Source organism: Ruditapes philippinarum, unplaced genomic scaffold (assembly GCF_026571515.1).
Source record: "Ruditapes philippinarum isolate M1 unplaced genomic scaffold, ASM2657151v2 ctg7196_1_1_1_1, whole genome shotgun sequence".
Classification (NCBI taxonomy): Eukaryota; Metazoa; Mollusca; class Bivalvia; order Venerida; family Veneridae; genus Ruditapes; species Ruditapes philippinarum.
In genome coordinates, this window is record NW_026858005.1 from 458 (window position 1) to 17,999 (window position 17,542).

At 32.6% G+C, this 17,542-nt stretch overlaps 2 protein-coding genes across 2 annotated transcripts; both read right to left on the reverse strand.

The window, feature by feature from the left end:
* Positions 1–835: 835 nt before the first annotated feature.
* On the reverse strand, positions 836–5,876 carry LOC132751772 (uncharacterized). The gene is made up of 2 exons (XM_060742012.1): positions 5,555–5,876; positions 836–2,413 (listed from the first exon to the last, which is right to left on the reverse strand). Exons 1-2 carry the CDS (start codon positions 5,872–5,874, stop codon positions 1,099–1,101), a joined length of 1,635 nt encoding a protein of 544 aa, XP_060597995.1. The 5' UTR covers positions 5,875–5,876; the 3' UTR covers positions 836–1,098.
* A 4,636-nt stretch (positions 5,877–10,512) lies between these two features.
* Positions 10,513–15,086, reverse strand: LOC132751771 (uncharacterized). Its single transcript, XM_060742011.1, has 2 exons — positions 14,767–15,086; positions 10,513–12,505 (listed from the first exon to the last, which is right to left on the reverse strand). Exons 1-2 carry the CDS (start codon positions 15,084–15,086, stop codon positions 11,185–11,187), a joined length of 1,641 nt encoding a protein of 546 aa, XP_060597994.1. The 3' UTR covers positions 10,513–11,184.
* Positions 15,087–17,542: the final 2,456 nt, after the last annotated feature.

Genomic DNA, 17,542 nt, shown 5'->3' on the forward strand with positions numbered 1-17,542 from the left:
CATGATATCTAATCACGTAGTTTAAACAAGAAGTCGAAACAATTGATCCTTACAGTCTGCAGTATCAAAATACAAATGTTTAACTGGCAATTAAAAAGTAGCAATTAAACTTGTTTAAATCAATTTAAATTTATATGATTATAGATAAGAATTAAATGAATACGAATATAAATTAGATAAATAGAAATTGAAAGATAATCAGCGAATAAATACCCAAATTCTGCTCCATAATTTAGGTCTTCATGGATTGTCTGGACACAATTACCTTTAAATAGGACAATGTTTGTTTGGTGACGAAAACAATTCCTAGACACTTCTTGTTAACATAATAATAGTAAACACATTGTCACTTTTTTTTGAATTACAAATAAATTCGTTATTGATAATTTTCCACGTCCAGAATATTAATGTTAGCACTGATTGTGTTTCAAAAGTCTTTCAATAGAGTCTCAGCTGTGTCGGGAACAACTATTCTATCCCATTAAACTAAAACAACCTATCAATTATATATTGATATTGTATCATACATAAGGTAAAGGAAGAGACGGCAGATTTTGTTGCACATGAAATATAACTGATAAAAGAATTATTTATTCAATATTCGTTTAAATGATTCACATCTCGTCAAACTTATAAATATAATTCATACTTAAAACATTCAGTTAATTCTGTATAAAACAACTCCCAAATTGTAAATATAGACGAACAGCAAAATATTGTGTTCTGTACTTATGCAAGTTAATAAACTATTTGTAAACGCGAATTTGATTATAAAACAGGTTTGATAGCTCGGCAAATTCAAACCTTAACCTAAATAATACAAGAAATTTACTTTTACAGTTTTTTTAATTACAAAAATCACAATATTTCAATGATGACAGTAATAAAACCAAATGAATGTCGCCATCTAAAATTACATCATAGATTAAAGCGTTTTTATGTTTTACTCTCTAATAGCATGATGTGGAACAGTCCAGTACTGTTACTTATGTTGCTGCAAGATATATCACGGCATTTATTCAATAAAAGCCGTAGTCATATATGTTATATATATGTAATACACGTTTATAGCAAACGTTTTACTCTGCGTATTAAATATCATATATCACAATCACCAATGTAAAACATTTTCAGATTTGGCTTTTTCAATTCAGAGACTAATATGCAATTGTTCCGTTTGTCAATGCTGAGAGCCTTTGGTGCTGATAGACCGTCGTTTTCGTTTAACAGTTCACCAAGAAATTCACCATCTTTACTTACAATCACAATATTGTTTGACAACTGTCCAGAAACAAAAAGATTGCCTTTTGACGTGAAGCAAATTCCCCATGAAAATTTGCATTTTGAGTTGTTTGAGACCCACTTCCGCTGTCCTTCCAAATCTAAACAAACGACACCTTTTTGTTCATCTGTGATGAATATCCCTTCGGCATTTACTTTAATGCTTCGTGGAGTACTGAAAAAGTATCCATCCAAATCTTGTTCATACTTACTGAGTAGTTTCCCTTTCATATCAAACACATTTAATTGACCTTGCTCTTCCCCAATCATTCCGCCACCTGTTACATAAATCTTTTCATTAAGACATGCGATACCACGACAATGTATATTTGTATGAAATTTTTTTTCTAAAACTTGACTGTTTTCAGCCGATAAAAATTGCACCTTCTTCAATGCAGGCAAAGTAAATGCAATTTCATGTTTGTTTACTTCACAAACCCCCCAAATATTTTCCTTAGCATTAAAACTTTCAGTCTCATTTAGACCATTTTCAAAACGTCTGATTTTACTATTGTAAAAATCAGCCAATAGAATTAAGAACGAGGTTTTATCTTCTTTAAAACATATGCTAGTAACATCAATAGGTTGTTTAGAACCTAAAATTGGTACAGTTCCAAACAAACAACCATCATTCAAAGAACTGACAACTGCCTCCATAACTTCATTTTCAAATTTATTATAACTTGCTAAACTATCATCGAGCTCGTTACCTCCGATTTGAATTTCCTTAAGTGTGTGCTTACATTTAAGTACTTTCTTATATTCAAAGATTTCATCGTTTTCGTTCGATAAGACTTCCGAGAGATTGTTGAGTTTCGAAAGCTGCTCGTTATACTTCTGCAAATGTTCCTGTATGCTGCAAATTTCAGGTCCAAACTGATTCTGGATATCATTTTTGGTCTTATTTACAAGAAAAGCAACATATTCAACAATAGACTTCTGAAAGATATCTAATCGCTTTAAGTGTGTCGTCTGTCTCGTTTTAAGTTTTAGGGCACGGGCAGTACTTCCTTTGAGCGCTGATTTCAATTCTTCGATTCTATCATTTAAGTCATCTTCCAATTCCTTACGTCTTCCATTGTCTTTAAATTGCCTTGCCAATTCGGGCAGATAATCAATATTTTGACATGATCTGAAACCGAAGAAAAAAAGTGGTGTTTTCCATCAAGTCTGAGAAAATGACAATTGTGCATTTTATAGACCTAAATTAACGCAAAAATCATTTCAATCACTTCCTTATAATATATGTAACAGAAATTAAATTTGAAAACATATTTATCAAACAAGGCTGAACATTTTTTCAAGCAAAAAATAGGTTTTTCATACTATTTTTGTAAAAAGAAATGTGCATGGAGACAGGCCAAATGAAAATTAATTATTCACTATCATATCCACAATAAACTCAAATAAAATACATACAATGTATATGTATATGAAACAAGAACTGCCGTTGGAAACAGACAAGTGCCCTCCAAGCAGCCCTAATACAGGAACCATTACCTTTGATTTGTTACAATAAAACTAGAGTGTTGCAAGAATATAGTCTTAGAAACATTAACACATACTTTCTTATATTATCAGTGTGCCTAATTATTTAAAAAATTATCCATGAATGAATGACAAAGACATGACCAGACACAACAATCGATGTACTACATTCAAGTATAACCTTCTCCTTCAAGCGTTTTTGTGCTGCTGAGCTAAGGCAATAGAAAATAAATAACTAGATTCTCATCCAAATTTTGGGCAAAAATGGGGCGGGTGGGTGGATTTTAATTTTTATTTTTTATTTTCCATTCTCGGTCTGGAATTACACACGAAGAGGTCAATATTTTGGAATTTGTTCTATATAATAGGTTCTAACATTATGTTTATGTAAGATATATATAGATTCAGATTGAGAATGGAAGCAACATGATAATAATTATCTTGATTGTAATGATCTAGCTGTTTTATTGAACCTTTTATATTTTTACATCAAACCAATTGATGTTTTGACAAAATAAAAAAAAATATAGATTTACATGTATTGTTACATAATAAGACATCTTAATTTTATAAGAGTTGAATAAAGATGTACTATGTCTATGCAGATCAAAAGTGCTTTTACATGAGTAAATTAATTAATTCAATCAATGAAGCTAGACAAAAAGACAATCCTATTTATATATCACATTGCAAAAATTACATCTAAGCTATTGAAAATTTGGCAAAGAAAGTACAGAGATTTACCTATTATATTAAAAAGCTATCTTATTTATGACTATAGATATTATAAAGATTACATACAAAATCAAGCAGCACGCTGACCATGAAGATTATACGCGAAATTCATTTTTAAGGCCACACGGACCGGCACGCTTTTATTTATTTTTGGTTCAGATGATTATTTCAGGACGTGACATTTCTAGTATAATATGATAACAACCTGGGTGAATGTCAAAATGACGGCTTTTCTTAGTTTGGCTTGCAATGACAAAACAAAATCTGGACGGTAGAAATAATCATGGTCCTCACTAGGATTTTCAAAATCCTGGGACTCCCAATTCTGCTGTTTCTTCTTGATTAATTCCATCATGAAGCTTGTATAATATATTTGTGTTTCCACATCCCCCTCCCTTAGGAAAATATCCATTGTACAACACTCACTGGCAAATGTGTCATTCTAAAATAATGTAAACAATCCAGTAAGTATATTTAATAAGTAAACTATATTTAAAGTGTTATTGGACAAATTTTATCAATACAAGGCTTCCTTTTGGTGACTTCTTTTTGTATTATAAAAATCGGCATCGCGAAAATATGTGACAAACGAAAAAATGTCTGTTTCCTGCATAACCATTCACAATTCTAGTTGTTGTTGATTTTATCAGATATATTATTTTATGAGTATTTTTAAATTGTTATTCAGCTGCTATTTCAAAAGGCATTGTAAAACAAATTTTCAAACTTTGTTATTTACGGCAAAATTTACCGATGCTGTTATGAACTAAGGTTTTTGGACTATTTGATTTGTCAAAAATTGGTCTTTTGTGGTTCAAAGTTCAATATAGTTCAAGTTCTTTTACACATTTCATTTTAACTATCAAAGCAGGTTATTTTTAGCTCTTAGAAATTTATTTGGACCCGAGGATTTTTCACGGTAAGAAATTTTATCTCGGCCCGTATGATCCGATCTTTATTCAGCCAGGACCAAGACTGACGGACTTTCGGCCACACGGATGATGATTCACTTAAAAATATACTTTAAATACTCTGCATCCGTACACAGTAATCAAGCAAGAAAAAACTTAATTGTTTTTCTTTCTTTCTTTTTCTTTCTTTCTTTCTTTTTTTTTTTTGAAAATAAAAATCGTTCGGGCGGAGCAATTTATGACGGGCGGGCGGGGATGAGAATCTGGGAATTTATTTTCTATTGCCTAAATTTTGTTCAATACATATCATCTTAAGCAGCCTATTAAAGAATCTTTAATTCAAAGTTCATCCGTTAATACAAAAGAAGACAATCTATTCATAATCAGCATGTTTAACATATTTTTGACATTGACCTTGAACTGGATACCTGACCCTTTTCAGCAACAATCATCTTGTTTTACACATTTATGCTAATTAAAATATTTCAAAATCCTTCCAGGAATGACAGAATTGTTGACCGGACACAGACATCAATGTACTTTTATAAAAAAAATCATCTATAGTATACCAGGACTTTTTGTCCTTGACATTTGACCTCTGATTCATGCGCGACACATCGTCATTATGTCCAACACAATTATGCACAAGAATTTTAAATCCATCCAGGAATGACAGAATTGTTGACTGGAAATTTACATCTCTGCACTTAAAAAAATCATATCATGACTTTTGACCTACAAATGTGAGCTAGGGACATAATCCTTGGGCGCGACCTGTCGTCACAATGTTCAACATGTATTTATGCATAATGCTTTTTAAATCCATCCATCAATGACAAGAACGTCAGCGGATTTTTAATTAGAAATTTCCTTTGAAGTCACAATGTGACCTTAACCTTTGAGCTTCAGATACATGATACATTGTCCCAATTTGCTACATATTTATACAAAATATTTTTAAAATCCATCCATAAGTGACAGTTATGGACTGGACAAAGTTCGGAAGGAAGGACGGACAGACCTTTAATAAAGTAGATTCTATATGCCTCTCTAGTTTGTGTGGTATAAAATAACAGTTTTTCATAAAACTGCATTGTCACAGTGATAACGATATTAGTTAAACATAATGAATATGTTACCTGTGTTTTTTAGTGATACACACACGACAGCAGACGACATCGTGATCACCACATACCATATCCTCCTCCTTGTCGGTGTGAAGTTCACATTTACTCAGGGGTGTCGGTACATTGATTTTTGAAACTTCCTCACATTTCACTAGTGTATGTCCTCGAGTTAAACCAAATTTCTCATGATGGGCCAGACATGTTGAGCAAAAATACTCGACACATTCAATACAAAATCTCTTGGCTTCCACAAACCGTTCTTGTTGAGAACAAGGCGTACAATTGTAATCATAAGCTTTCTCGGACGACAAAATGTTTCCACACGTCGCCATTTTGTTTCTAACGGATAAACTTGTTTGTCAAGTTATACACAAAACCCGAAGATAAAAGCTGTGTATTGATTTTGTAACTCGCATTTTATGGCACGCCACAATTGTTTACATACAAGATATTTTTATTGAGATATGTTTCCGTCACTTAAAGATTTTCATTTAAATAAGTAATTTAAATTTAAAGCTATGAAATATGGCAAGATATCTTTTCTACATCTGAATCTAAAATCTTCAGAAATCGTAAACGGACAACAATATATTACGAATAATCTTCTAATTTTTATTTTCGAAACTGCTATTCTCGAGATATTTAAATGGGTTCATCATATGAAGGTATCATTGCTATAGTTTGAGTTATTTGAAGTGTTTAAATCAATTGGCCATCAAAACGATCTTATTTTGTAATGAATTAGTATTTATATCAACATTTCTAAAGAAGCTTTTCTTAGTATTCAGGATTTAATTTATTGAAATCTAATAGAAGAGGCAAAGTGATTTGACTTTATATAATTTGAAAAACACTGTTTAATAAAATGACATAGGGACGATGTTTCATAGTACAATAATTTTATTGTTTCATACCTATCTGATTTGATACCGAGGTAGAGTGCAAGATCTTGAACTTGTTGAGTTCGAGTTTGTTTATTGCTGTTTTCATAAAGGTACTGATAAATGTGTATGCTGGAAATTGCAGGCATATACTTTTTTTTAAATACCATAACCACTAAAATGAGTAACTGATTTTGAGACTCTTTGTTAACTCATCAAATAAGTAAAAGTTTTCCCGTGGATGCAGGTGACTTTCTTTGTGACTGATTATGAAATCATTCACACTGTTCTTCTTCTCAGACATGTACACACGTAATAAGCTTTCCTTGCGAAGGTGAAGTCAACTTGTACTGGTAAACTGCTTGCCAACCTGTACAGGGAACAGTAGTCTTATGAATTCAAAGTGAAGATGGATGTTTTATACCTATTTTAATTCAAATTGTACTTAATAATGAATTCAATTAAAACAATGGCAAACAAGAATGATATAAAAGCATCCCATGACAAAATTATACAAACTCAAAGAAATTTCTATAGCAAATATTGATATAATTTATATCATATGTTAATAAATAAGTGATTTGATATTGGCCCTGTTATTTGTCCGAGGGCAGTCGTATTGGCCCAAGGCCGAAGGCCAATACGACAGATCCGAGGACAACTAACAGGGCCAATATCAAATCACTTATTTATTGACAATTTTATTAAATTACTACATGAACTTATAATTTTTCACATTTAATCCTCGGATATTTCTTCTTATTTTAATTCTAAGATATCTTAATTATAACAAAGAACAACTGTCAAAATAACTACATTTTATCAGTTTGTTTTGAAAACCTACATTCTGTAACTTATAGTGTACATGTACAACAAAATGTCAGTCTGTCTACTGTGATTCCTGCTGAACAAAGTCGGTAAATGTTTGTGTTTTCGTGAATTCTACACGTTGTAAATTTATAACACAATCGCTTAAACACTACTAAATCATGGCGTGAATGTTTAGTAACTTTTTTATTTATGCAACCTGTCGGCGTCTACACATATACCGAGTTTAAACGAAATGGATGCCATTTCCCCGTTTCTTGCACAAATCTATATCATTTTTTGGCCCTGCTTTATTAGCCAATGAAATTACTTCAAATGCGGGCTTTATATCTATATCACTTTTCGGCCCCGGATATTGGCACTGTTTTAAAGCAGGCCATCGTGTTATTGAACGTGGCAGGTGCTTTTTTATAGGACTAATAACGTATAGTTATTTAATAAATAATTCTAAAGGCTAGATATGCCATTGATATATTATATATGTCTTTGCTTATCTTTGAAATTATATATAGTATATAAAAAGAGAACTAAAATACATCTATTATAAATGTATTAACTATTGAATTGATATTATAAATGCATTCATTTGTAAACTGCATTCATGTAATTTGATTGTGTCATATAGGCCCATGTAGCCGAATATTTTTGTACCTGTCTTGGCATATTTGTAAATGTTGGTACAGTTTATACGATACGAACTTTTAATAACATTACTATGTTAATTATATATATTCACGCCCGTTTAACACACAACGAGTGAAAAATGTCCATCGGTTAAAATGTTGTGAGCAACTTCCGTTCCTCGTTGTGAGCACCCATCTTTGACGAGTGACACGATAAACAAGATGAGTTTTTCATAATTTTTGAAGATTACAGACATTTATGTAAAAATATTGGAATGCAGTTAGCTAGCGATATGTTTTCCGAGTATGCACGTGTAAAGATATTGCCTGTTGGTGGACAATTTGATGGAAATACCATGCGACGCAGTCACTCGGGGTAGCTGGAAAACTGGAGGCAACTTCTCTTTGGACCTAATTTAACATTGAAAACGTCGATTCTGGTGACGTTTTGTGCATTCTAACCTAAAACAGATGCCCAAAAGTATTCAGCGTAAATTATTATCTGAAAGTCTTCGTAGAAACGAAGATATACCTTTTTTTGCTTTAGTCCTCGTTGTGAGCACCATAACCTCGTTGTGAGCATGACAAGCGCATTGCTTGTCTGGTTTTAATATGTAATTCAAATGGCAAGAATACAATTTTCAATCTACCAAAAGCAATCAAAACGTTTTTGTACAATAGTTTTTCTTTGCAATAGTTCTTCTTTTTCTTTTTTTGAAAATTATTCTTCATATTCACAAGTCATCAGAATAACAGAAGAACTAATCAGTGGAGGTAAATCAGGTATTTTATTTCGTATACTCTAGTGTGGCACGAGTGAACATCACGGGGTGTTTATGAATATTTCAACAATTTCACAATCTGTGTGATACACACATACATGTGTTTATCCTGAGCTGAAGACTGACCAAATAATGTAAAACAAGAACTATCACGGTAAGTTGACAATGCCCCTGAAGTGTTGCTTTGTCCTTTGATTTATGCACCAGATAGATTATTTGTTTTTGGACAATTAGATCTTCAATGTGAAGGTAATTCAAGGTCAAGGTGAAATAAATATAGGTCAGTTGGAAGGTCTTGTCCAAAGGGGCATTGTATCCAAATATGAATTAATTCCACTTACTTATAAAGAAGTTATGACCAATGTTAAAGTTTTTGATGTGTTGTGCCTTAACCTTATGCCAGGACATTATGGCCAATCTTAAATGTTTTTGAAAATTTGACCTTCAAGGTAAAGGCCATTCAGAGGTCAAGGTAAAAAAATACAGGTCCGTAGGAAGGTGCTAAGGGATGTTGTGTTCAAATATGAATCAAATCCGTTTACTAATAAGGAAGTTATGGCCAATGTTAAAGTTTTCGGACAGATTGACGGACTTACAGACGGACATTTCAAAACTAATATGCCCCCATCTGGGGTATGTACAACGCCTTGCAAAGAAATGCTGCTGTGCAAAAACGTTTTAATTGCTGTGGTAGATTGAAAATTATATTTTCACCATCTGAATTACATATTACAACCATACACGCAATGCGCTTGTCATGCTCACAACGAGAATTAAAGCAAAAACGGGTATATCTCCGTTTCTATGAAGACTTTCACATAATAAGTTACGCTGAAGACTTGTGGGCATCTGTTTTAGGATAGAATGCACAGAACGTCACCAGAATCGACGTTTTCAATGTTGAATAAGGTCCAAAGAGAAGTTGCCTCCAGTTTTCCTGCTACCCCGAGTGACTGCGTCGCACAGTATTTCCATCAAATTGTCCACCAACAGGCAATATCTTTACATGTGCATACTCAGAAAACACATCGCTAGCTAACTGCATTTCGATATTTTTACATAAATGTCTGTAATCTTCAAAAATTATGAAAAACTCATCTTGTTTATCGTGTCACTCGTCAAAGATGGGTGCTCACAGCGAGGAACGGAAGTTGCTCACAACATTTTAACCGATGGACATTTTTCACTCGTTGTGAGTTAAACGGGCGTGTATATTATTAATACAAGCATATTTAGTAATACATATACAAATGTACAAAGTAGTTGCATACTAATTTGTTTGTAACGTGATACCATCTTTGTACTCTTTTTGAATACACACATATTTGACAAAATCTTGCAATGAATGAACAAGAACATTGTTGCTCAACAAAAATGCATTTTCACCAGGAAGAGAAAAAGAAGCCATACATATATAATCACTTTTACTAGGTGCACTAAATAACTGTGTAAAAGGACCACCAAAACATTTTTGTACATTGTTATTGAATGGCAGTGCGGTCGAGTGGATAACGTGACGGGCTAGTAATCTGAGGATTACCGTCCGCGTGGGTTGAAACCCCGCCATGGGCAACTCGTTGTTTTTGTGAGCAAGAAACTTTACACACACTACCTAGTACTGGTTGATTCAAGGAACGGATTCGAGAGTATTTCAAAAAGTTTACAGCTTCCAACTCAATCGAACTAAAATAAATTGGTATAAACTATAACACACCATGTTATTTATATGAATGTCATTTTTGTTTAGTTAAACTTTGGGATTTTAACTTGTATATCAGGGCTCCATTTCATTTATTTTGAAAGGCCAGTAATAAGTGACAAGAACTTGTTGATATCTAGAATTTAAGTGACTTTAGCTAAATAATTTAACATTTACAAAAAAAATCTTTATTTTTACATACATGTATATGCATAATGATTTATAGAAAGGATAAACGGTTTTTCTTCATATCCAGTATAAAAATAGAATTAAATGATTTCACTCCTGTCCCTCAAGAACCACAATCCCTTGGGAAAATTCGAAGTGGATTGTGTATACAAAGGTAACCAAGGCATTCAAGACGCCAGCAAAATATAGGTTCAACTGTGCAAAATAGCAATAGTAATCATTTACATAAATACTTTGCAAATCAGTGATAAAATAGAGTCACTTACCTTTAAAAATAACTATTACGTATTTTTCTGACCCGGATATGGTTACTAAAGACTTAAACGTTTTGTTATCAGAGAGCAATACCGGTATATATGTGTGTGCATTAATAAATATTTACTTCTTTATTTAGTTTTATAAATATATAGAATACTATTTACAAAAAATCTGCAATTGGACTACAATAGAAAATAATACCATCTAAATGTCACCACAGTAAGTCAAAATCTGCAGTATCATTAAAAACCGTTTACATTTCCTACCCTCTCGAAACAAATAAAACTCCAGTGCTTTGTTGTCATAAATCTTTTTGTCAAATTGTTAACCACTCGTTTCTATGTAATGGTTTATTTTTTTACTGGTATCTACTGGTTTAATATCATATATCACAATCACCAATGTAAAATATCTTCAGTTGTGGCTTCTTATATTCAGATATTATAATGAAATTGTTCCCTTTGTCAGTGCTGAGAGCCTTTGGTGCTGAAAGACCGTCATTTACGTTTAACAGTTCACCTAGAAATTCACCGTCTTTACTTACAATCACAATATTGTTTGAATCACGTCCACAAACAAAAAGATTCCCATTTCGCGTGAAGCAAATTCCCCATGGAAATTTGCATTTTGAGTTGTTACAAACCCATTTCCGCTGTCCTTCCAAATCTAAAGAAATGACACCGTTTTGTTCATCAGTGATGAATACCCCTTCGGCATTTACTATAATGCTTCGTGGTATGCTGAAAAAGTTTTCCCCAAAATCTTGATAACTTTTGCAGAGTAACTTCCCTTCCAAATCAAACACATTTAATTGCCCGTACTCTTCTCCTTTCTTCCCTCCACCAGTCACGTAAATCTTTTCATCGAAACATGCAATACCACGACAATGAAAATTTGAAATGAAGCTAATTGTTAAAACTGGACCCTTATAAATTGATAGAAATTGAACTTTGTTCAATCCAGGCAAAGTAAATGCAATTTCATGCTTGTTTATCTCACAAATCCCCCAGATGTTTCCTTCTACATCAAAACTTTCACTTTCTTTTAAATAACTGTCAATGCGTCTGATTTTCCTGTTGTCATAGTCAGCTGATAAAACTAAAAATGAGCTTTCATAATCTTTAACACATAGATTTGGGGCACCAAAACTGTTTTCAGGACCTCCAATCAATATAGTTCCAAACAATAATTCATTTTCTAGACAGCTTACAACAGACTCCACAATTTTCTTTTGAAACTTGTTGTCAATTATAAAGCATTCGTTTAAAACGAACCCATAAGATTCAACTTCAATTTCCTTAAGTGCCCGTTTACATTCTAATATCTTTTTAAATTCAAGAAGATCATCATTTTCCTTTGATAACTCCTCTGACAAACAGCTGAATTTTACAAGCATCTCTTTATAGTTTTGGGTGTGGTCTTGCAAGTCGCAAATTTCAGGTTCAAATCGATTTTCGACATTTTTCTCAGTCTCGGTGATAGCATTTTTAACACACTTGTCAATTGTTTGACCTAGAATTTCTAAACGTTTCAAATACGTTATTTTTCTTGTTTTTAGCTTTAAGGCTCTAGCAGAGTATTCTTTGTGTGCTGTACTCAATTCTTCGATTCTATCTTTCATTTCCTTCTCTACTTCTACGCACTTTTCGTAATCTTTATACTTCTTCATCAAATGGGGCAAATAATCAATGTTTTGACATGACCTAAAATCAAAATTTATTTTAGTTTTTTGCATTTTGAATAGTTACAAGACATGTTTCCGAAATCATTTATCAAAGGGTGATATTTTTAACACTGAAACCGTCAAAGGGTTTTAAAGGGACTCCACTGAAATTGTTTGACATGACGGGACTGGAAATGTTTTTAAGATTTTTATACCATTTTATATAGGTCTTTACCAGTAACTTGTGTGCAAAATTTACATTCTCTCACGCCTTTGTTCCATTATAATCATCTTTATTTTGCAGAATGACCTAAGAATGAAAAGTTTTTTTTAACGCTTTACTGTCCTGAGATTAAAATTGGACCTTACTTTTATTTAATTTAACATATACGTATGAACTCCATGTCCTGACATGGTGCTAATGTGATTTTGTTATATATATATATATATTAATTTCTTTTTTTTAAATCTCATCTGCGACCACACCTTTATAATAAAACATGACGTGTGCTCTATATACTTTCGTGTGTACACATATGCAAATCATCAAAAGCACAAAAGTTACTCATTACACGCACTTGTAAGTATATGAATTTCAGAAACATAACGTAAAATGTGTTTTAAGGACCATACTAGATAGTTAAGAAAAAAAAGAGATACCTGACTAGGGCGGCAAACTTATGATTGCATGTTTATATGGTTTTTTTTCGTTGGTTGATACGGACGCTCTGCCTATTGCACTAAGGCATTTATGTATGGAGGGTGTTTGTTGCCAAAAATCCAGACGTGTAAAGTGTTCTTATTGAAAACTACTTGTGTATGCCTAGCATCCTAATCAAATTATTTAACTGAAGCTTCCAACTTTTAAATACAAATGTAACAAGTTTACATATAGAACTAACATAAAAAAATAAGTTCGTAATTTTTATTGCATATAATACATAAGTAAGTTTGCACAATTATATATATTTATCTGTATGTGATATGAGACAAATGTATATACAACTGAAATTTTCAAATAGAATATAAGAAAACGTATTTCCAGCTGCAGAACCACAATAATTCGTTTCACAGTAACATGTTTTATAAGACAAAAGTAGATTCACAAAGTTTAACAATCTAAAGGCATGCATGACGCGCTGGGTATTTACGAACTTCTGTTACGGAATGGTACGAACCAGCTGATCATAGTCAAGAGCACGCTTGTTGCCCATTCTAGCGGGTCTGACTAAAAAAGCGTCCAAAAGAAATAAAGCGTCTGATTTAATTTAGCGGAAGCATTTTTTCAAATTAAATTTAAACACTCGAGAGGGTTATATTCATTGTAAGTGAGGTGTATAATTGTATATTACTGTATATATATATACATATGGTAGAAATAAAGTATTCTAATCACTATTTTTTTTCTATTTATTTTCATTAAACTAACCATCGTCCGAGTGCAGTTCACTAGCTCAAAAACCATTGTATACAACCGAAGCGTCCGATTAAAATATGTTTGTAACATCAATCCTAAATTAAGTCGAATATTTTTTGTAAGTAAAATAAACAGGAAAAAAGTGTTGCATATATAATTTTTTTATTTAAAACCCAAAAGCTGACGTCAATCCAAGCGTATTCCATGTCGCTTACTGACCAACATAGGGTATGAACATTTGTCTTTTCATTTTAAACATCGATATAGTTATATCTATTATATCATTATCTATTTAAATATGTTTTCATTTTTTCTTTTTTATAAAATCAGACAGAAAGGTTTTTATCTAGAAAATATTATTTTATTTCCATAACACTTTAAAATGTCTGTGCGCAGATAGTATTAAAATAAATCGTAATTAAGAAAATCAACATGAATTACTTAATCACGCTTCCCACCTACAAATTACGACAAGTGAATGCAAGAAGTTCGTTTCCATAATGACAGAGATAAAATCCAGGTCGTCAATAACACAAAAACAATGACAGTTTAACATGTCTGGAATTTTGGCAACGAAAGCCCTCCATATGTGTGAGAATATAAGTGCACTATATGTTAACGTTGTCTTTTTATGAGGTTAAATCTGCTTAAACCTATTTTTCGAATTGTTATTGTTTTGTTAATCTCAAGTTTTCATCCTAGGACAGAAACTCAAATCACGGTAATAATCGCATTTAAGCATTAGTTTGTTCGTTTATTTTTAATATTTACCTTTTTACAGTTCTATATAAGATTTTTAACTTGTATGTGCCTTTGATCTGGAGTAAAATCCTTTAAATATGCGCATGTTAATAATAAGAATCAAAATATTTTAGAACATTTACCTATGACATGTGGTAATGCAAACACGACAGCAGACGACATCATGATCACTACAGACCATATCCTCCTCCTTATCGGTGTGAAGTTCACATTTACTCAGACGTGCTGGAACTTGGTCTTTTGAAACTTCCTCACACTTTATAAGTGTATGTCCTTTACTTACACCAAACTTCTCATGACAGGCCAGACATGTTGAGCAAAAATACTCGCCACATTCAACACAAAATCTCTTGGCTTTCACAAACCGTCCTTCTTGAGAACAAGGCGTACAATTGTAATCATAAGCTTCCTCGGACGACCAAATGTTTCTACACGTCGCCATTTTGTTGTTAACATAATAAGCATATTATGGCACGCCACAGTTGATTATATACACAGTGACTCACAAGCGAGTTTCATTTGATAAGCTATGTATTTGCTGCGTAATCTTTAAATGACATTTTGAAACTTGAAAACAGGAAATATTATATTTATCATATTCAAGTTTTTACAAATATATGACAAGATTTACATTGAATTTCATTTAGATGAAAGTAGGTTTTTGCAAGTATTTAAATGATGAATTAACTTGATTATAGTATTTCTGTTAGTATGATACAAAATTAAATGTCTATATAAGTTATGAATACAATATTCAACAATCTTGAACGAATACATTACGAACAATTCATCCTAGTTCCTCTTTTCTTTTATCATACGTATATCATATCAATGAAGGCATTTTCTAAAATATTTGAGTTATTTGAAGTGTTATAATTGATATTTTTCGTAAAGAATTAGTACTCGTATCGCTTTTATTAGACCCTTTAAGAAAAATCTTTAAGACGAGGCAAACTTTTAAAATAAATGTTACAAATGACACTTGACGAACAATAAAACAATACTGCGCATTACATTTCAGGTAGATTGCAAGACCTTGGACCTTCTTGTAGTTGTTGCTTCTTATAGAGAAATTACTTATAAATGCATGTGTAAACTAACATAGCAGGCGTATAGTTTCTACAATAACATAACCACAAAAACGAAAAAATGATTTCGATGTTTAATATAGAATCATCAAATAAATAAAATTTTCCCGGATGATGCAGGTCATGAAAACCTTCCTACTGTCATTTGCACTGTACCAATGCTCTGACACGTACACAAGTAATACATGTACCGGTTCCTTGTTAAATTGAAGGCATCTACATGATGTAGTACTGGTAAACTGCTTGACGGAAAGTACAAGAACGATACTTTGGATGGACTGTGCTCTGGTCAATTGTACCCCGCCTTTTCGATAAATGGGAGATAAAGAAATAGGCTCCGTCCGTCCGTCACATTTTCGTGTCGGGTCAATAACTATGTCATTTATCAAATGAATTTAAAATAACTTGACACAAATGTTTGATATAATAAGACGATGTGTCATGCAACACAACCGGATCCCTATCTTCAAGGTCAAGGTCACACTTGGTGATTAATGGTCAACATTGTCTCTTTGAGCGTATATGTCGTGTCCGGCCCATAACTGTCTTATCCATGGAGCGATTTTGAAAATACTTGGCACAAATGTTCACAATAATAGGACGATGTGTCATGTGCAAAAGCCAGCCTTCTACATTTAAGGTCAAGGTCACGGTTGAATGTCAAAGATTAACATAGTCTGTTACAGAGTATATTTTGTGTCCAGTCCATAACTGTTTTACATATCAAGAGATTTTAAAATTATATTGCATAAAAGTTCACAATAATAAGACAATATGTCATGCGCAAAAACAGGTCGCCTACCTCCAAGGTCACAGTTTTAGGTCGTAGTCTGTGTCTGGTCCATAGCTTTTTCATAAATCAAGGGATTTTGAAATTATTTGGCACAAATGTTAACAATAGTAAGACGATGTGTCATGTTTAAAAACTAGTCGCCTACCTCCAAGGTCAAGGACACAGTTGGAGGTCAATGATGAACATGATCTGTTATAGGGTATATTTTGTTTCCAGTGCATAATTATCTCATCCATCAAGGGCTATCGAAAATACTTGGCATAAATGTTTACAATAATAAGACGATGTGTCCTGCACAATATTCGGGCCATTATCTCCGAGGTCAATGTCACACTTAGAGGTCAAAGTTTAACATGGTCTTTTATAGGGTGTATTTTGTGTTCAGACCATAATTTTTTTATTGTCCTAGGGATTTTGAAATAATTTGGCATTTTCTCAATAATGGGACAATGTGTCATATTGAACAGCAAGACTCCTACCTTCAATGTCAAGGTCACACTGGAATACCAAAGCTTAATATGGTCAATTCTAGGGTATATTGTGTGTGCGTTATATAACTTTTTCATCATTCAAATGATTTTAAAATAACTTGGCACAAATGTTAACAATAACGCAACACCTAGATCCCTACCTCCTACGTCAAGGTCAGGCCCATGCAAATAAAATGTCATTTTTGAATTGCCTCGAAATATACCCTGTAACAGACCGTATTTTGTATTGATTTTGTATTTGTCACATTTCATGACTTTGAAAAAGTGATTACAAGTATAAACATGTATTTCTGTAGACACATACACAGGAGTTATTTCATTATATTTCTTTAATGAATTTATTGTTACTGGCATGTGCAGGCCTAGCATTGATCAATATTTTGCACTGAAAGTCCAGATTCAGACCTCATTTTTTTTTTTTTTTTGAAGAAGCACAATTTCGTGCTTCATATAAAACTTCGTTTGGGCGGGGGACGTTGGTAACTCTGTTACAAATCTCTGTTACAAATTCTTGTTCATAAAGGTT